The following is a 20616-nucleotide window of genomic DNA, read 5'->3' as shown; positions in this document are numbered from 1 at the left end:
GACGCAGCCATGAGCAGTCAACCTAATTATCAACTATTTGTTTGTCTGTCTTGCGTATTATCTGATTTGACACTTCATCAGTCTGCATTTGTCCGTCCACAGCCCATCTGGGCGCTGGGAGGCTCTGTTCAGCTTCTTGTTGTGGTATTCTGTCCATCTGTCCTGCTGACTGGCCCTTCCATATGGGCCACTGGTCACATAATTAACCAAATGGAGATTTGTTTTACAGGAACAGGTTCGGTGATAGGCATTGTTGGTGTTTTTTGTTGGGATGTGTGATTGTCGGCTCTTGATTGGCGTGTTAACTGCACGCCTCGGCCTGTGTATAGGCCTGACCACATGGTGCAGGGTAATTTTTCTCCCATTCTGACACATGGCCCCCGCTCTGCCCCTCCCTCTCGCTTCTCCTCTTGTCCTCCCCTCACACCCCCCTCTCCCCCCCTCTCTCTTTTATCTTTCAGAGCGGAGACCAGCAGGAGGGCGTGGACGTGACTTCAAGAAGACAGTGGGAAAAAAAAGAGAGAAGACAAGGGGGACCAAAGACAGACGAGGCAAAGCCAAGGCCTCCTGGAAAAGAAACACAGCCTCGCACTTGCTCTGCACAAGTGTGTGCGTGTGAGGTTGCCCTCTGCGTGCATTTTACTGCACGTGTGTGTGAGCAGGTGGGACTTTGATGGGACAGTGAGCAATGCCTCAAACGCAGCGACAGCAGGTTGGCAGTAGGGGGCAGTGCTCCTCACGCCTCCTCCCCCTCCTCCTCTTCCTCCTCTCCCTCGCTGCCCAGCCCAGCCGAGCAGCCATACACATACCCCCCAACTGTGAGTACAGATTTGTGCCGTACCATTCATAACAATGGTAGCTGAATGCTTCCATGAGGTTCAAAGATCTGTTTGTTGTGTTAATTACATTGTTGATTCATCAAAGCACTCTAATAATGATCTTTCATCATGATTAATTAGTGCAAATGAGGAGACATGAACATGTGTTTTCTCTTTCGGTAACCTCAAATGTTCAGGGTTGAATTGCGCTATTATGCTCGAAATTCAACCCTGTCTGAGGTTTCTTTGGTTCGCACTCATCTGTGCCCGTGGTGCGTCTAATTACTTTGTAATTGATCCCCTCATACTGCATGGATTAGTCCCAGTATTGATCTGGTTTCCTTGGTGCAAACCAGAATCTGATTGGGGAGTAATTTAATCAACAATTGAGTTACACAACAAAAATCCAGCAAGGTTTCTCCTCACTCGCCCTCATTTCTTCCTCCTCCTCGATGCAATATGTGGGCATTAGAAATACAGCTGAGCTTGTGGCCCTGCAGGGAAATTGATCTTCATCTCCTCTGCTGCTGCCGGCCTGCCCACAGAGCTCCAATGGAGGGAGAGGGAGGGAATATTGTTTCCACTGCTGCTTGTTGTGCATTCTTTATCTAAGACTACTTGCAGTGAGTCAGTCCTTCACCGCCCACGCAGCATTCAAAAGTGTGTGTGTACAAACAAAGCAACCGCACATGCGCTCTCACGCGCATAACTCTGTAAATGATGATGAGATGCAGTAAATCTCCCGATCGAATCCCAGAAGGTTCGGGGTGACACGGGGGCCGAGAGGGCGGAGGAGGATGAAGGGAAGATGATGAGGAGGAGGAAGGAGGAGCAGGTCAAAGATGTAAAAGGTCAAGGTGTCCCCTGCCTTTCAATTAGCGAGCCTCGGCCATGTCAATGAGAGTCACGATCGGGATCAATAAAGGAGATGGGCTAGAATGTGTGTGTCAAGGAGGCTGGGGTTAAAAGCCACACCCCATTACAGGAAACATTACACTGCTTTATTGTCCATGTATCATAATTGTTGTTCAATTATCAGTGAAACTATCTATCTATCTATCTATCTATCTATCTATCTATCTATCTGTCTGTTTTTTTCCTTTCTTCTTCTTGTTCACTGACACTAAAATATTTTTTCCTCCTTGTCTTTACTCTTGCCTCCACTGTGGACTAACAGACCACATAAGTGATCGTAAGTGCTTTTGACTTTATTGACGTCCATCTGTCTTAATGCAGGTGCTGGCAAACCTTATTGTAAACACTTTCATTATGCCGGAGAGGTTATTTTCCATCCAGCACACAGTAAAAGTCCTGTTGCACTGTGTGCTGCACTTTAATGAATCTGGCATTAGTGTGCATTTGCAGCGTTATGCTTCTGTGCGAGTGTCCATGTTTACGCAGGGTTATCGCGCATGTGTGTTTGCATTGCGTGGATGTGTGTTTGTGCCGTGGTGTGCATATGCGCCCGTTTCTGTGCGCTCTTTTTTCTGTGCGTGGGTGTGTGTTTAGCCTCATTGGCTCCCAATAGGTGAGTTCCCTTTAGGAGCAGGGAGGAGGAAGTGTGAGGAGCTGCTGTCTGCGAGGAGACAGCAGGGCTGTCAGATCAAAGACGCGGGGAAATAAAGAGGAGTTAAAGCACTAAGCACCGGCTCCTCTCCTCCTCCTCTGCCAATAATGGAGCAGCGCCTGCAGCCCGAACTTCAATTTGATCAGCTGAGGAAATGGGCTTATTTCCTGTATCAGTGGGAATTCTTTCATTAAATTCTCTCACTCGTCCTATCCGTCTCCTCCTAAATCTCTGTGAATCTACCCCTTGTTTGTTTTCCGCCCTTCTATCTCCGTCTCTCTTTGCTCTGTTTCCTCTGTTGCATGTGCTCCTCCATCCACCTCCCCTGTCCGCTTAGCTCTCATCTCCACCGCCTTCTTCTCCCCCACCCTCCGTCTCTGTGTCCTCCTTTACTCATTTACCTACATAATGTAAATTCGACTCTGACTCGGGCCCTGTCTCTTTCCGTTTGAGTCAAATTAAAGACTCTACCAACAAGCTGTGACCTCCATTCGAGGCTGTGTGTGTAGTCACCGAAGCTCTGTGGAGGAAAAAAAGATTTAAATTTCTGTCTATAAGTATTGAATAGCAGAACATAAAAACATGACATGGGCCATAAAGCATGCGAAGAAATCAAACACGCTGGTTCAATACAGCAGTGGCACCAAATCCCAGCGTGTAGGTTTTTATGAGTCTGTTATCGAGGCTTTGCTTTATGGCTGTTATGGACAGTGGTGACAGAGAAAGAGAAACCTCTTCTGGCCGTCATTACTTTTTCCCCCTTCGAAATCCCTGCTTCATTTCCCCGCAGACTCATTCCTGTCTCTCAGTCTCACCAGGAGCGCTGCACCGTATATCTCTTCTACATGAACTCTCCCTTTTACATTACGCCATATCAATTTCCTCTCATCTCAACCCATTTTCTCCTGCCTGCTCTCTTACTCTCACCATTTCCCTCGTCCTACATTTCATCTCTTCCTCTGGGGAGTCTTTTTAAGTGATATTGACTGAATATACTTATCGGCAGTTGTTAAAGTATGAAAATGAGTGGTGTCTCTGATTATTCTGTGCTGTTTGCTGAGCCTACCTGCAGCCGTAGAGATGTGTGTGTGATATATGTGTCTGTGTCATAGCTAGAGTTATTACAGCAGAATGAAAGCAGGTCATGCAGAGGAAGACTGCAGTGTGTGCATGTGTCTCAATCTGTTCAAACCATACAGGTGTGTAACAGCACACAAGCCTGCTTTTTAACTCGTTTAACTGTGTTTAGTCCAAGAAGTCAAGAAACCGCCTACGATCACCACACAGCCGGAGTCTGTCACCGTCTTTAGTGTCGAGGACCTCGTCATGAGCTGTGAAGCCAATGGCAACCCTTCACCCACGTTAGTCCTCTCACACACACGCACAAACTAAAAAATAAGCTATGTTAGTCATGGAGGAGCCTCGCCACAGGTTATCTTTTTTGGACAAGTGAGAACAGTGACCTTCCCTCTCCTTGTTCAGCTGACATCTACATATTAGTATTACATGAGGGCACAGATTCTCCCAGTCAGACTTCTCATTCCAACAAGGGATAAATGTCATTAAGCCCTGGAGCAATCTTTTCAGAGTGTCTTAGCTGCTCTGAAGTGGAAAAGTGCTCCAACTGGCGAGGAAAAGATGAATATCGCAATTACACAGCACAAGCTTATGAGTCCCACTGGGGCATCTCGTGTAAATTTTGCAGTAATTCATTAAAGCCACTGACATGTAAGGACATCTTGTATGTGTTAAAACTGTTTTCTTCAAAGGCATGGAAATGATTTTTCTGACTTTGATATTTGAGCGAGCACAGCGCCATCAGTTTTTTACAGATTTTCTTTTTCTTCGCTCAAGTTTCCGATGGACCAAGGATGGACAGGAGTTTGACCCAGGCAGCGACCCGGAGCTGAAGGTCACTGAGCGCACTGGCTCGTCTGCGTTCTACACACTCAGTAATACCATGGACACCCTGAAGCAGTACCAAGGCAAATACGTCTGCTACGCCACCAACAATCTGGGGACTGCTGTCTCTAATGAGGCCATACTCAACACTGATGGTAAGTGCGCGCTGACGGCTTATTAATCCTAAAGCAACCGCTGACCAGTCATTAAAATTTGATGGTTAAATACTCTGTTATTCTGTCATGCTCAGTGAGTATTTGCTGATTTGTAATGATCTGAGACATGAATAACACCAGCTGAAATAGCATCAGACTAATCAAACATCCTCTGGTATGTCTTCAAACACGCTGCATCACATCAGAGGAGCTACATGTCCTTTATAGATGCCAGTTTCAGCGTTAGCGCTCCTGTGAATGCCTTCAAGGTCCAGATTAGAAGCGAGCTGTGTTCTTGTTGTCGGTTTTATCAGCAATAACAGAGCGATTTACAAAGCTGTGAAAGCGGAGAGGCGCCTGCGTATAAACCTTTCCCTTGCCCTGCTTTATAGAGAGCTCATTTGTTAGCAGATGGAGGCTCACACCGAGAGCTCCCAGTATACCGCCACCCAGAATATAATTACATGCAATAACATGATAATCAGCATACACTCACGTACACACACACACATGGGCCCCTGGGCAAAAGTAAAGAGCACCTCTGTGTATCCATCCACCTGTGTGACTGCCTCTCTCCTGGGCGACCTCCTTCCTTCACAGTTTCCCTGACAACGGTTTCATGTGAAGCACTCTTCAGTAGCTCCTGTTGGGTTATCAACAATGAGAAAAGGGGTGGGGGGGGCAAACACATATGACTCACAAATCACGTCATTCCGCTTCTGCAAGACAAAAGACAACCTGGCGCCTTCTCTGAACGCACCTCTCCTGAAATCTTAAAGTTCCTCAAACTGGGATTTTATAGATAAAACTCCTCATCCACTGCATTGTGTGCGTGAAGTCAACACACGATGTGAATTGCCTCAGGCAATCTTGACGTGACGCAGGAAATGTGTGCACAGGTGGCTGTGTACATGTTTGTGCACACACTAACAGGTGTGTATTTTCCCTCTCTTGCCTCCCTTTAGCTCCCCCATCCCAGCAGAAAGAAAAGAAGGTCAGCGTGAAGTCTGACGAGGGAAACAGTATTGTTCTGAAGTGCAACCCCCCACAGAGCTCTATGCAGCCCATCATCCACTGGATGGACTGGAGTGAGTACATTACCTCTCCATCTCTCCTTTCATTACATCCTTCCCGTCTCCTAGATAAATCCGCCACTTAGACACTCTATCCATCCTTTCATTGTCCGCTCTTTTCACATCATAGACAGGTAGTTGATTATTTATTTCTCACGAAATGTCCAGAATATCCTTCCATGAATGTATCTATCCCTGGATGCTTTACTTTTCTGAAAACCTCTTCAGTACCTTTTGTAGACCGAGCAGAGTCTATTCTTACCCCTTTTCTCCCACGTCTCTTTATCATCATTTCCTCTACTTCTCTCATCTCATTGTATCTCAATGGCTCCCTCTGATATTTCATCTCACTATTTTATTCTGCGGTTAAGCTCCTCTTTCTCTCTCCCGTTTTTTTCCGCTGCCTCTATCTGTTATCGTCTCCTCTTTCTGCAGGGCTGCATCATATCGAGCTCAGTGATCGGGTGGTGGTGGGGAAGGATGGCAACCTATACTTTGCCCATTTGACAATTGCGGACAGCAGGGATGACTACACCTGCAACGTCCAGTACCTGGCAACGCGCACCATTCTGGCCAAGGAACCCATCACTCTTTCTGTCAACCCCTGTGAGTTTTGCTCGGGATGATCTAATATAAACTGACCTGAACTGAACTGAGTGACAGAGATGCATCTTTGGGCTAAGACTGCTCTTATTCATTACATTACAGGTGTTCAATGTGTGATTTTTCCAAAAATGTAATTCTATGGAAAATCCAGGCTACAGTATATTAGGGCCTATATGTAAATGTCAAACCAAACGGCCCCACTTCTCCTAATGTATTCTTAAACAATTTAGAGTCACTTATATTACAAATAGATATTTTCTCACCTACGCCTCTAGTCGTTTCTAGACAAGCAGATAGGAATGGGTTTCAATATTCCTGCATCTGAGATTTCTGCTGCCACCTCACTGACAGAAATTACAGTTTATAAATGCAACAGCAACATCTCTGTCGAGAAGTTAACACCCTGTCAACAGTTTTCTTCGGCGTAAAATAGGTTCAATGCAGATCTGTGACGCTGCAGTTAGGCACAGTGCTGATTACAGCCAAATGCTAATGACAGAATGATAAAATGTTTACAATAGCTATGTTAAAATGTTTAGCAGGTATAATGATCTTGAGTGTGTTGACATGCTTACATTTGCTACTCTGCACTGAACACAGAGCACAGCTGAGGTTGACAGGAATGTCATTAATTGGCAGGTATTTGATCATAAACAGATTACGATTTTGACCTGATGATGGTGCTCGATAAAAAAACCCACCATGGTGATTACAATTCATCCCGAGGGCAATATTAATGTCTGTGCCAGATTTCATGGCAATCCATCTAATGGCTGTTGAAACATTTTTTTTATAAAACTACATACTTGTCGTCTTGGTGGAGCGAAGAAAAGTCAGATGATCACCGCGCTGCCAGCATGGCTACAAATATTATTATGTTCTCAATACATGTATTGTAATTACATAAAGTACAGTCATTTTGAAAAATAGCCTGGACAATTTGACAGTAACCAGTTGTCTTACTCATTTTCTTTATTTAAGATAAATCTTTTACAGTAAAATACTGTTTAGGGCTGTACATGAAATTAGCCCATGTGATGCAGTGTGATAAATATTCAGAATGACAGTTTAAGAGCCACTGAGGCCACAAGAGGCCACATAGTTAAACCAAAGTCAACTCACCCCCATGTGGTGACATGTAGTGCTGACCGAAGCAGCACCGTATCCAGTAGACGGTCCCAGAGCCGGCAGGGGGCCCATCACCTCCTCAGTCCAGCGGTAATGAGATGCAGCTCACACTGAGATGTGGCTGCCAGCATCTGTGGCCCAACTAGAGGTCAGACGGATGAGCACATGTTAACATGAGACCTCTCTGTATGTGTGTGTGCCTAGAAAATCTGTATGATGATGCGATGTTAGAAAGCTAAAGTCTTCTCCGCAGGATTCCACACCCTGCATCCGTGTGTGTGTTTGTGTCCGAGTCTCTAAAGTGGCTGCTGTGTCAGCAGCACGGCAATTTGAAAATTACCCATACATATGTATGAATCTCTCTCGGCATCCTCTTTGTGTTTCCACCTCTCTTTCTTCAGCCAACTCCGTACTGCGGAACAGGAGGCCCCACATGATGAGACCTACTGGAAGTCACAGCTCTTACCATGCCCTCAAGGGCCAGACCATTGAGCTTGAGTGCATCGTCCAAGGCCTGTGAGTGTCTGTGTGTGCATATGTGTGTGCCCCCATCAATCACAAAACTTGAGCCACTCCTTTTAATCAATCTTACCTGCCTCTCATCCATCTCTCCCCCCTCCTCCCGCCTCCCTACACTCCCTACATTCCATTATCTGTCTTCTGCTGTCTCCTGCTGACTCTGCCTCTCACTGCCTCCTCATTTCATTTCTTCTCTTCTCACCCTGCATGTCTCTTTCTCTCTCTGCCTGCCTTATACATTTCATGTCTCACTTTCAAACAACATACTTCACTTTTATTTCTCCTCTCTCTGTCCCATGTGTCCTTTCCTCTTTCACATCCCCCTTTTCTCCTCCTCTTCAGTCCGACTCCCAAAGTGTCGTGGGTGAGAAAGGACGGCGAGCTATCTGAAACTCGGACCACCAAAGACATGTTCGACCGCCGCCTGCGCTTCAGTAATATCTCTGAGAGCGATGGGGGCGAGTACCAGTGTATCGCTGAGAACTCCCAGGGGAAGGCCACACACACTTATACTGTGACTGTGGAAGGTACGTCGCACACGCTCCTGCACATGCATACGCTAAATTGCATGTGAAGTAAGGATATTTTGAGAATTATGTATTGTGATCTTATTGTGTTTGTAATTAAATATCCTGTCCCTTTTAGCGGCTCCCTACTGGACCAACGAACCAGTCAGTCAGTTATATGCCCCAGGCGAGACTGTCAAACTAGACTGCCAGGCAGACGGCATCCCCTCTCCTATCATCAGCTGGACAAGGAACGGGAAAGCCCTCTCAGGTCGGTGCACAGACCCCCCCCCCCCCCCCCGCAAATGCACAACACACAACCTCAAACACTGTGTGTGTGTTTTGACTGTGTGTTTTTTTTGGGTTTTTTTTAACAGCGACTGACGCCGAACCCAGACGTTCCCTGACAGCGAGCGGATCTCTAATCCTAAAGGACGTCAACTACGGAGACACTGCCATCTACCAGTGCCAGGCCTCCAACAAGCATGGGAACATCCTGACCAACGCCAATGTCTATGTCATCGGTGAATGTTTGATTTGTACATGTCACTTATTTAACAGTTTTTTGTGTGTGTACTTCTCTCTCAACTTTTTGTGTGTGTTGTTTCAGAGCTGGCTCCCCAGATCCTGACTGAGGACATGAATATGTACACATTTACAGAGGGGTCGAAGGCTTCACTGGACTGTGAGACCTTTGGCTCTCCCAAACCTAAAGTCATATGGTGAGACCCTCTTATTCTGTTTAACTGTGTTGTATTATATTGTGTATTCTAGTGTGCTGTCTGGCAGATTTTCATTTTTCACAGAGGTGGTATTTTTGCGTAGGTAGCTCTTCATATGCATAAATTAACAGCCAAATGCTGTTACATCTGGGCTGTGACTGTGGATTTTGTCAGTGTGGTGGGTATCCAACCAGGCTTTGTTCTTTCTGGCAAAAAAGACAAGATGAACTGATGAATTCATCAGCACCTTCAGTAGCCGAGAAGGTTTATTTCTAACTCTGCTTGCCAAGTTTCTAATTTTATTTTTAGTTTATTTGCAACAGTCTGAGACCACATTGAAAATCTCTAATATTGTCACGTAAACCTGGAAATAATAAGAAAGTCTAAGGATGCAGAAAGTAAGAGAAAGTATCAGAAGTTGAATTGTTCTTCTAAGCAAAGAGGAGCTTTCTCAGCATCAAATCATGACTAGACTCAAGGTTTCCAAGGGGGCAGTGCATGGAGCTCTAAAATGCTTTACCGAAACTGGATCAGTATTATTTCAAGCACGATCAGGCAGACACAAAGGGACCACACCATCAGAAGCTCAATACTTCACGCTTAGAGAAACACAAAAGCAACTTCATCACAGATACAGACTTAAACAACACCGAACCCCAATCATCAAAAGTCTTGTCAAAAGAAGGCTGTCATGTAGTGGTCTCAGAGGAGGAGTAGCAGTTTCTAAAACAAGGCCGCACACTTGAGATGGGCTAAGAAATACCAGACTTTCACTGTGGATGGAAAAAGTCCTGTTTACTGATGAATCCAAGTTAGAGATGTATGGCAGCAACAGAAGGGTGTATGTAAGGAGATGAACAGGAGAGAGAATAATACCACAGTGAAAAGAAACCGAAAGTGAAACATGGTGGTGGGAAGATTCAAGTCGGGGGCTGTTTTGCCTTCTCTTGACTCTGGACAGGATTGACTCCGACCTAACAAAGGAGAAGTACCACTCCATTCTTCAGAGGCGTGCAACACCCTCTGGTCTGATCTTTGTGGGGAATGATTCATACTGCAGCAGGATAATCATTGCAAACACACCTCAAAGCTTTGACAGAACTACTTGAGGACCAAAGAAGACCAAGGAGTCCTGACTGTCATGGACTTTCCTCCAAGCTCTTTGGATCTCTATCAAATCATGCTGGGATAACATGAGTCATCAGGTTTTACACAAACTTGTTGAGTCGATGCCAGCTCCAGTGCAAGCTGTCAAGATATTCTGAAATTAAAATGGATGAATCATCCAATTTTCAAGACTTACCAGTAATTATTAATTGATATAAATGTACAATTTACATAGAAAGTTATGTCTGTAATTTTCATCTTTTAGCAAAGCTAGTCATTCTCAAAAATGTCTTTTGGATTAGGAAAATCTTATTGAGATAAGTGGATAAATTAAGCTGTAATAACAGGTTAGATACAATGCTAAAAAAAACCTGTCATAATACTAATGTGAGTTTTCGGATGCATGTGTGTTTGTCTTTTCCAGGGAGAGCGCCAGCCTGACCTCCCTACTGGCGGACCCAAGAGTGAACCTGCTCACCAACGGGGGGCTTGAGATCTCGAATATCACCCACGACGACGAGGGCATCTACACCTGCACCGTGCAGAACAGCAACTTGTCTATCAGCGCCGAGCTGGAAGTGCTCAGTGAGTGAGACACCGTGTCCCTTAGCAGCTGATGTGATTTGCACCTCATGTAGCCTTTTCTCAGCATCATATGTCTCCTTGCTTTCTCCTCCAGACAGGACAGCGATCCTGTCACCTCCTCAGGCTCTGAAAGTGCAGCCTGGGAACACGGCCATCTTCACCTGTCTGTCCCTTGTTGACCCCAAACTCGGCACTCCGCTCATTCAGTGGAGAAAGAACGATCAGAAGCTCTTTGAGTCCCACAGTGACGAAAAGTAAGACTGAATTCAATGCATTAGAGCGCTGACAATAATAATGATAGTGTTAGAATTCACTGACAGGATGATTATAATTTTATCCATTTGTTCGTTTTTTATTTTACTCTGAACCTCAAAGCCTAACAAGGTTCGAGGTTCAACACAGACAGCTGTTTTCTCCCCATAGAGCTCCCTGTCGTTGCTCCAACTCCGGTTTTCAAGGAGCAGTGTCTAAATGAGCTTTAGCTAGACACCATGTATACATCGCATCTGTCACATTTCCCATGTAACAATATTTACCTATATTACATAAACAAACAATTACATAAATAGTTGTGGTAACATATATAAGAAAGCAAACACGATGAAGGAAGGTGATCACAATTTAAAGAAAGAGAAAGATGAGGATAACAATGATGACCCTTTGTCCTCAGATACACATTTGAAGGACCTGACCTGATAATTGCCAACGTGGGCGAAAATGATGAGGGCGTGTACACATGTCAGGTCATCACTAAGCTGGACATGGCTGAAGCCAGCAACACCCTCACTTTATGTGGTAAGATCACAAAAACAGTGGAAATTTTGCAAAACTGTTCAGTCATTTTTTTGTATTTTTTCTGAAAATTAGACTTGTTTAAACTTGTAATGTGCATGTTGTCGCAGTAACGATGTCATTCTCGTCTCCTTCAGATCGTCCAGACCCTCCCGCCCTCCTCCAGATCACTGATGCTAAGCGTCGTGCAGTCACCCTCAGCTGGACTCCTGGAGACGACCACAACAGCGCCGTGCTAGGTTCAGTACAGACACAGAAACATAGATACCCACTAATCTGCACACACCTGTCGGCTTCATGCTTTGAGATGGATTTGATTTTTGAGTTTTGAGAAAACGTTCAATTACTCTGGACTTTTACACTGGTGCCAAGAAGTGAGGAGGATTTTCACTGACACACACATAAATGCAAACACAGAACTTTTCATCTTGTCTAATTCCAACACTCAGAGCAACAAACCCATAGCATTTATCTCCCCCTGGCAAAATGAAAGGCTGCTCTGTTTTATAATTTGATCTGCAGCATCAGACCTTCATAAAGCTCAAAGTGTCACTCACTGTTTATTTATGTTTCGCTTGCTTTGTTTTTGTTTACCTCCTCTCTCTCCCCCATCCCTCCCTGACTCTCTCTTTCTTTCTCCACAGAGTATGTGGTCGAGTTTGAGGACCAAGGTTCGAAGGAGAGAGGCTGGGAAGAGCTGAAGAGAGTTGCAGGAAATAAGAAACGTGCTAGCCTCCCTCTGTGGCCCTACATGTCCTACCGTTTCCGGGTCATTGCCATCAATGATGTGGGCAAGAGTGACCCTAGCAAGCCATCTGAAACCCACAACACACTTGCTGAAGGTAAGAGCTGGTGTTTCGTAACCACGAGCTTTCAGTCTCAATGAATGCACAAACAAGGCTCTACACTGAACTTGTTTCCAATCACAGTTCCTGACAGTAACCCTGAAGATGTGAGGAGTGAGTCCATAGACCCAGACTCTCTGGTCATCACCTGGGAGGTACGTCTGTTACCTGAATGTACAATTCATCAAAAAATATATTTATAAAATGTTTTTGGGCCTTATTGGGTGCTCTTCCTGTCTCTGCAGGAAATGGACAAACGTAACTTCAATGGACCTGACTTCAAGTACCGGGTGATGTGGAGGCGAGTGGTGGGCAGCGGGCCTAACTGGCACACCAACTACACAACGGCACCACCATTCACAGTCAGTGACATCGGCAACTTTTCTGCCTTTGAGATCAAAGTTCAGGCTGTCAATGAGAAAGGGGGGGGACCTGAGCCAGACCCCGTCATTGGCTACTCAGGAGAAGATGGTAAAATAAAAACATCTCCTCTTCTTCTTATTCTGGGAATATTTCGCTTGGTAATCTTTCTCACATCTCACTCATCCTGTCTGTCATTGTCTCTCAGTTCCATTGGATGCTCCCATGGACGTGGGTGTTGTACTTATAAACAGCACTACCATCAGAGTGACCTGGGCACCAGTGGAGAAAGAGACGGTCAGAGGACACCTGCAGGGGTACAAGGTACTGATGCTGTATCTCCTCTGTTGTTTTGAATAACATATTCAGCCCCTGTCTTCATGAATAATACATGCGCTGGGTTTGGAGCAGAGGCAGAAGCGAGGTTCAGAGTTCTCTCTAGTTTCAAGGTTGTGAAGAATAAAGCCTTCTTTCATTTTAGATGATCTCACCATACTCCAGTCCTACCGCTTCTCTTCTCTTTGATGCATGTTCCATTCAACACCATACTCTATATACCTTTCAACCAGCTTTTAGCAAACTCAGTTTTAATGCAGCCACAGGAAAATGTTGGTTCACATGTGACTACATCACTCAAAAATTCTGCATTAAAACGACCAGACCTTAGTTATATATATTGTTGACATGAGTGCTTACATTATACTAAATGTTTCCAGCTTTGTTCAAACTCAGAGCAATCCAGTTTACTCAAGATCACGTGTTTCATTCGGTTTCTCGTCACTATAACTTCCACCAAGAGTCGAACGAGAACGAGACTTAACATGAATAAAACTTATATCACCCCTCCTCTGAAAATGTCTGCCTGAATCACAACAGATACATTTTTATCAGCAACAGTGGTTGTTAAATGGTGTGTTCACCACCAGCAGAGCGGCCTCGTGTGGGTGTTTACTTGCCCCAAACAGCCAGATTACTTTACTGTACACTAAGCCACTAAGCTAGCAAGCAACGGCACACGGAGAGGGTGTTTGATTTTGTTCCTGTAGTACATTTTCCCTTCAGCTGCAGTCGGCAGCCAACAACACCGTACATAAACACCGGACAATGGAGGTCACCGCGGCGGATTGCTGCTGCAGTCAGGTTGATAAATGGGATTGAAGATTAATTCACAAAAGTCTTCTCTCAGCTCTCCTCCCATTGGTAAATGGCTCTGGATCAGAGCAGAGTCCGGTGTGATTCTGGGTGTTTATTCCTCCAGAAGGTCTGGTTCTGCACCCGACTTGAGACCCCTAGAGGCAGAAATGACATATTTTGCATTTAAGTGTAAGACGTGTAGGAAACAAATTTTTAATTTTAAATGCTTTCTCTGTTCCAGATCTACTTGACCAGAATCGGCTCAAGGGCCCACCACAGAAACCGGAGGGCCAGGGAGCCGGAGAGCACCGTGGTGGTTGAGACTGGAGCCAATGAGGAGAGGAAGGTGATCAGCGATCTCAGACCATACTCCCACTATACCCTGGCCATTACTGTATTCAACAGCAAGGGAGAGGGACCCCCTTCTGAGCCGCTGTCCTTCAAGACTCATGAGGGAGGTGAGAATGAGAAAGAGTGGGAAAAATCGTGAGTGGAAGAGGGATGTGGGCGACAAATGGTGGGAGGTGATAGATAAAGTGGGTGAAGAGATTTAATTAGAGACAGGAAGAGACAAAGATGGAGCAAGATGGGAGGGAGGGAGGGAGGGAGGAGGGGTGGATGGTGGGTTACAACAGAGGAAATGACACTGAGATCCAGAGAATGGCAGTGAATGGAAGGAGGGTGAAATTGAGGCAGAGCTAGATAATATTGAGCAGCCGGATGTTGGGTGAATATGGGTGACAGTAGTGATTTTTTAAGCAAAGAGCATTTTAATCAGGCCTGTTGTTTTCTGCTAGTTCCTGGTCCTCCTATGTCCCTGATGCTGGACAGCCCCTCAGAGACAGAAATGACCCTCGTCTGGACGCCTCCTGGCGAGCCCAATGGAGTCCTCATTGGATATCTTCTGCAGTACCAACAGAGTGAGCATCGTTTACACCCTCATCCCAAAAAATATAATATCAGGCACATAAATTCTTCTCTTTAATAAGTGTGTCAACAAAGACATCGGTAGAAACATCAGTAGTGCGAATGACACCACACGACACATTTCCAGCTAAATCAATAAGACTAGAAAAATGTCAAAAGCAAAGCCTCCTAATGATGCTCATCAGTCAGTCATATGTCACCCATAACGATGTGTTGAAGATCAAGTAGTGATTGAGTGTTTTTTTGGCGGTGCCGTGGTCAGTTGTGGAGAGCGATGACAGCCCCATGCAGGTGGAGACAATAGACGACCACATGGTCACCCACCTCACCCTGAAGGGCCTGGACCGCCACAGCCACTACCGCTTCTACCTGAGGGGCCGCACTGTTGCAGGGGATGGAGAGCCCATCAAGAGGGAGGGTGCCACCACACTTGACGGAGGTACAAAGCTTCACCATCACAGATCTGAGACCTAGAGGACCAAGTCACACTAAATCAAGAGTTTGATTGCTCTGACTGAATGTCTTGCAGCGCCTCCTGCCAACATCAGCCTGTCTGTGGGGGAAAACTCAGTCAACCTCAGCTGGGTGGCTAAGAAGAGACACAGGAATGTTAGCTTCCAGGTGCACTACCTCAAGAAAGATGGTACGGTACACTAAAACCTCATTACATTCAATCTTTTAGTCCATCATGGGAATAGTTTAACGATCCTAAACGATGAAAAGTCAATCATGGTTCATGTCTCTGCAGATGGCAGTAAATGGAAGATGACGGAGAAGGTGAACTCCTCACAGTCTTTCTACGAACTCCAGGGCCTGACTCCGGGCTCTCATTATCATCTACGCTTCACCTACAACAACAACACCTTCTGGGACACCAACATCAAGACAGACGGAACAGGTACTCCGAGCGCTCTGCCTTCATTCATCTTCTCTCCTTTCATCTTCTCCGCTCTCTCCTCTGGGCTTCCCACTTCTAAATATAAAGCCTGATCCTACTGAGAGTGTCTTGCAGTTCTCTCCACTGCCTGTGAAGTGCTTTCAAAGACTTATGTAAAAAAAGAGAGCTTGGTTAGCCATATGAAATGATCCATTACTCGTGTTTGTTTGGCGTATTGTGCTGTATTCTTTGGTTCCCAAGTGAAATGCCACCCTGTCAGGCTGCATAATGCGCTGTCTCTTTTGCTCCAGATTCTACTCCTTTTTTTATCCTACCCTTTTCATCCTGTTTCCACCAAAACAAAAAATGTACCCGCTCTTCTTTCCTTCTCCCTCTTTTTTTTTTTTGAAGGTGTGACAGAGATGCAGCCAAGCTTTGCCACGCAGGGCTGGTTCATCGGTGTTGTGAGCGCCATCGTGCTGCTGCTGCTTATACTCCTCATCCTTTGCTTCATCAAGAGGAGTAAAGGGGGGAAGTATTCAGGCAAGTGCAATGAATGTTAAGCATTCATCAGTAGAGATTACTCAACTGTTGATGAATACAAAATGGCTGAAGCCTTATACAGCTTTCTTTTTTTTTCTTTTTAAGAATGTCCTGTACCCGGTCGTCCTTCTAAGGCTGTTTCCAGGAACAATACAATGTTAGACTACTGCTGAGTCACGCTCTAAACAAGCTCTGAGGGTAACATTGGGCTGTCTGGAGCCATAAAGCTGTCTGATAATGAAAACGACACTGCGGTAGAAATAGAAGCCAAGCACTTACAGTAATGCACCGCAGTAAACAAGATTATTATTACTGGAAAGAATTAAATAAGATTGCACCATGTTTAAAATTCTGCCCAAACAGCTCCCGGTGTGATCCATACAGTGGCTTCAACTTCAAATAATTGGCCGGTTTTCGCTGGCCCAACTTTGCTCCTCGCAGCCGTCACATCAAACATGTAGTGAAACATACCTCGAAGCCTGCTCTTCCTTACTGTGATAATAAAAAAGAGAGGCTTTGCCCCAAAAAGGACTGCGAAATATTAATCACAAACCACAGGAGAAACTGCAGCCTGCAGGCCACCGTCTGCCTGGTCAGAGAAAAGCACCAGCCTTTTATCTCTTTCCTCCTGAGAGAGAAACACGTGGCTGGCTCCTTTTAAAGTAAACCTTATTGTCTGTGCTAAAAGCAAGGATTAATTGAATAACAAATACGACCATTCTGACTAATTAATTATTAAATTGTTTTGAGTTTTAACAGTAATTTTCATAGCTGTAGTTTTTACGCTCAACAGGTTCTGTCTACAGATCAGGCCAAATCTTTTTATCTTCTTTTTTCCACTTGGTGTTATCTCGCCGTGCGACAGAATGTCATTATCCATGTCTGAGACAGTGGCTTAGAGAGAAACATGGATGAGATCTTCCTGATAATAAAATCCAATAATCTCCTCCTCAGTGAAAGATAAAGAAGAGGGGCCGATGGACTCAGAAGCGCGGCCTATGAAGGATGAGACTTTTGGAGAGTACAGGTTTGTCATTTGAATGCACGTCGTCTCTTTCAGTGTTACATTATGTTTCTGCGGATCATTTCTATTCTGATTCCTAGCACAGCCCTGACTCCCTCGGCACTGTTTGGTTTTCCTAACCCTTTGTGTTCCTTTCATTGTCCCTCTTCTCCCCAATGCCTGCCCCTGCTTTGCAGATCTCTAGAAAGGTATGCTGTGCTGTGATTTGCTATCCCAAACCAGCTCATTTATTATCCCAAAGCCTTACGTACAGTCTGACTCCCCTGTATCAGTTGGTATAATCATGGTGAAATGTGTTACTTTTGGTATTGATTAATCTGCTGTAAATGATTTGTCTATAGAACATTAGAAACTGAAAAATGGCAATTAAATTATCCTATAGTCCAACGTGCTGCCATGAAAAGTCTTATTTTGCCAAACCCAAAAACTAATCAATTTAATTTTAATGTAAGATCAAGAAAATCAGTAATTTTTCACATTCTAAAACTTAAAAGTTACTTAAAAGTTGTAATTATACTGTTAAAACTGTCGCCGTTCTCATATTCTAGCATGCCTTTTCATAATATGTCTTGCTTTGACCCCTTCTGTGCTCTCAGTGACCTCGAGGAGAAGCGCACGGCCAGCCTGCCGTCCCTGGGCGAGGAGAGCAAGCTATGCAGCGAGGACAACCTGGACTACAACGGCAGCAGCGCCATCACCACGGAGCTCAACATGGACGAGTCCCTGGCCAGCCAGTTCAGTAGGCCCAGCGAGGGGCCAGGAGACAACACCCCGCTCAACCCCACCACCATCACTCCAGCCACCAATGGCATGCCCAACTCAGTCACCATTCTCGATTAACCCCCTAACCCCCACCATCCGCCGGGGAACCATCAGACCAAAACATGTCAACACATACGTGCCCATACGCTCCTGTTCCCTACTGACTCGCTGATCCGTAGTTTAACGACCAATACGCAATCAATATATTGACTATTCAGATGGACCTGGCCGTCATCTGATCGACCGGACTTTTTTGACCAAAGGAGTGTCCAAAGTAGTGGACAATGTGATACAAGTCTGACTGACCTGATGATGTCCTTTGACCCCCCTCACCCTCCTTTACCTGTGTGGTTTACAGCAGAGCTTAATGACTAACATTCATTTCTCTCCCTTTCCTCTCTTTTGTTTCTCTTTCCGCTAACAACTCTATAGAAAGATAAAGACAGAATGTTGTACAGGTAGACATATCGGAGGGATCGTAGGTGTGGTCCTATAGAGATGCAGAGGATGATGGTAGAGCCTAGTGTGGGGAAACAGGCGGCACACGCTGCTGTAAAGTCTTGAATCTTAGATATTTATCATGCCTTATATGATTTTCGCACGTGTTTTGTACGTCTAACGCCATTCGATGTCTAAGATTGTACTCGCCAGTGACATTTTTTATTATTTTTTACAAATGAGTTTGAATACAAAACATCCTTTTGTTATCATTTGTTTATATCATCACTTTTTCATATTGTTTTCTACACCATTTATTGGAAAAAACCTTCTCTTTATTGACACATTTCATAGATAAAAGTTGTTTTAATTGAAACTAAGTGAAGCCAAGTTTCTTACTATAACATTGGATGCATTATGGGAACTTGCTGTGAAAATGCTGAGTAGCATCTGGTGTATATAGCTGCATCTACATCTATCTATTTAGCCATAATACAGTATTATAGATATGTACATGCTCCTTCTAAGTTCCTGTGCCTGCTGGGTCTGCATAGAGCACCAGATCGATGTCATTACTCTCTCGCCTTCCCACCAGAAGTGTAATGTCATTATTGGAGATGATATTGTAATTTTTTGTGTCGAGACCTATGTGTAGCTTTCTGTATCTGTCCTTGTCTCTTTCTACACTGTATTAAAAACATTGTTGTCTCTAATTAACAATCTTTTCATACCTGTCCATCTCATACCACACAAACTGTTTGAGGGAGCAGTATTTATGTATATTTACAGATCAGAGAGTGGAAACACTCTCAAGGTTTTATTTTCAGACACTCATCAATGCAAGTGTGTACTGCAGACAGGCGTGATGATGTATAATAAAGACAAGCAGTTGGTATTTACATCAAACACAGAGAATGTATTCTTTTTAAAGATGGGCGTGTAAATTGTATCAACATGCTACTGATTAACACAATTTTGAGCTTCAAGGTACCGGAGAGATAACAGTGGTTATGAAAAGACCTGTAAGGCCCGTTTTTCCCCCCACAGAATGTAAATACAACCCTTACAGTTGTTTTCCAACCATGTTTGATATAAAAAAATGTGAAAATGTGCAGGTTTGAAACCACCTAATTTAAAAATGTTGCATTTTTCTTCTTTGTACTGTTGCTATGAATTCAAACTTTCCTTTTTTGACTAACGATTGCAGTGAGATTTGGCTGTTTTAGCAAAAATAGTTCATAGTAGAGGAAAAAATAAAATAAAAAAGGGAGAAAAAAAAAATCCACATTTGTTCTGTAGATGTTTGCAAACACTTGAAGAAAAAAAAAAACTTGTACATTAGTGTCATTTAGTGATAGTAGTAGTTACATTACAATGAAAGCTAAGATTGCGTTCATGCCCATAACCATCCAGCGATGCATTGCAGCGCAGTGAATATCTGTGGAGTTTTTGTCTGATGCAGTCATGAGAGGCGGGGATGCAGCAGGTCAGTTTGTGCATACCACAGGGAGTACCTATATGCAACGTTGCTGCCTCAGTTCTCTCTGTTCAAATAAAAGCTTGACACTGGCCAAACATCACCTGATAGTCCCTGAGGTAAAGTATACGGGACGTCTAAAAAGGCCGATGGCAGTGAAGCAGGTGTGTGTAAGCTCCCTGTTGTTGGTTATTCAGACACACTCAGGACAAATAAAGCTTTTAAAAAAATAAATCTATTTTCATACAGGAGCGGTGAATGACACAAAATATGCCAATATTCTAACTTGACTATCTGCTGCTAAACATCTGTGTTTGTCAGTGTTCTGGGCAAATGTTAGCTTTGAATGAGGAATGAGTGCACACACACAGATACTCACTCGACTGCCACTCACTCTTTGCTTTTCATGTGTCGAGGGGAAAGCTGAGGATGCTGGCCTTTGCTTTTCCACTGCTGCCCCCCCCCCCTTTTTATAGTGAAAAGATAAAAACCTATTAAAAAAGTGGATTGGTTTGTTTAGAGAAGCTTCTTCAGAACTCAGACAAGCAGATTTAAAACAACAATGCCTGAATGGGACGGGAGGGAGAGAACATAGGGGAGGAAGGGAGTGATTGTCGCTGCCGGAGTGTAGATGTGCCTCTTTGTGGTGTGTGGGGTGCACAATTAGCACAATGGAACTGGTGGTATCTATATGTATCATGGGGTGAACAACATGTCGGATGTCGTTGGGTGGATTTATACCACACATG

General features: G+C 44.5%; 1 protein-coding gene across 3 annotated transcripts in view; it reads left to right on the top strand.

The window, feature by feature from the left end:
• Positions 1–19673, top strand: part of l1cama (L1 cell adhesion molecule, paralog a) — a 44378-nt gene extending 24705 nt beyond the window's left edge. For 2 of the 3 annotated variants that reach the window (XM_084367610.1, XM_084367609.1), the window contains exons 2-29: positions 462–818; positions 1996–2010; positions 3635–3746; positions 4240–4442; positions 5408–5530; positions 5951–6121; positions 7651–7765; positions 8111–8295; positions 8414–8545; positions 8652–8798; positions 8885–8996; positions 10528–10688; positions 10783–10942; positions 11359–11483; positions 11618–11719; positions 12125–12322; positions 12410–12480; positions 12571–12796; positions 12894–13009; positions 14061–14277; positions 14617–14739; positions 15009–15185; positions 15276–15389; positions 15495–15644; positions 16035–16166; positions 17121–17193; positions 17367–17378; positions 17787–19673. In XM_084367610.1, coding sequence (XP_084223736.1) covers positions 689–818; positions 1996–2010; positions 3635–3746; positions 4240–4442; positions 5408–5530; positions 5951–6121; positions 7651–7765; positions 8111–8295; positions 8414–8545; positions 8652–8798; positions 8885–8996; positions 10528–10688; positions 10783–10942; positions 11359–11483; positions 11618–11719; positions 12125–12322; positions 12410–12480; positions 12571–12796; positions 12894–13009; positions 14061–14277; positions 14617–14739; positions 15009–15185; positions 15276–15389; positions 15495–15644; positions 16035–16166; positions 17121–17193; positions 17367–17378; positions 17787–18030 — 3846 coding nt within the window. In that variant the 5' untranslated portion in view covers positions 462–688 and the 3' untranslated portion in view covers positions 18031–19673. The remainder of the gene's footprint in view (positions 1–461; positions 819–1995; positions 2011–3634; positions 3747–4239; positions 4443–5407; positions 5531–5950; positions 6122–7650; positions 7766–8110; positions 8296–8413; positions 8546–8651; positions 8799–8884; positions 8997–10527; positions 10689–10782; positions 10943–11358; positions 11484–11617; positions 11720–12124; positions 12323–12409; positions 12481–12570; positions 12797–12893; positions 13010–14060; positions 14278–14616; positions 14740–15008; positions 15186–15275; positions 15390–15494; positions 15645–16034; positions 16167–17120; positions 17194–17366; positions 17379–17786) is intronic. The other variant, XM_084367611.1, reaches the window with a different exon arrangement.
• Positions 19674–20616: the final 943 nt, after the last annotated feature.

The sequence above is a fragment of the Pagrus pagrus genome (genome assembly GCF_965226575.1).
Source record: "Pagrus pagrus genome assembly, chromosome: 11".
NCBI lineage: Eukaryota > Metazoa > Chordata > Actinopteri > Spariformes > Sparidae > Pagrus > Pagrus pagrus.
This window is presented reverse-complemented; position numbering and strand designations above follow the sequence as displayed.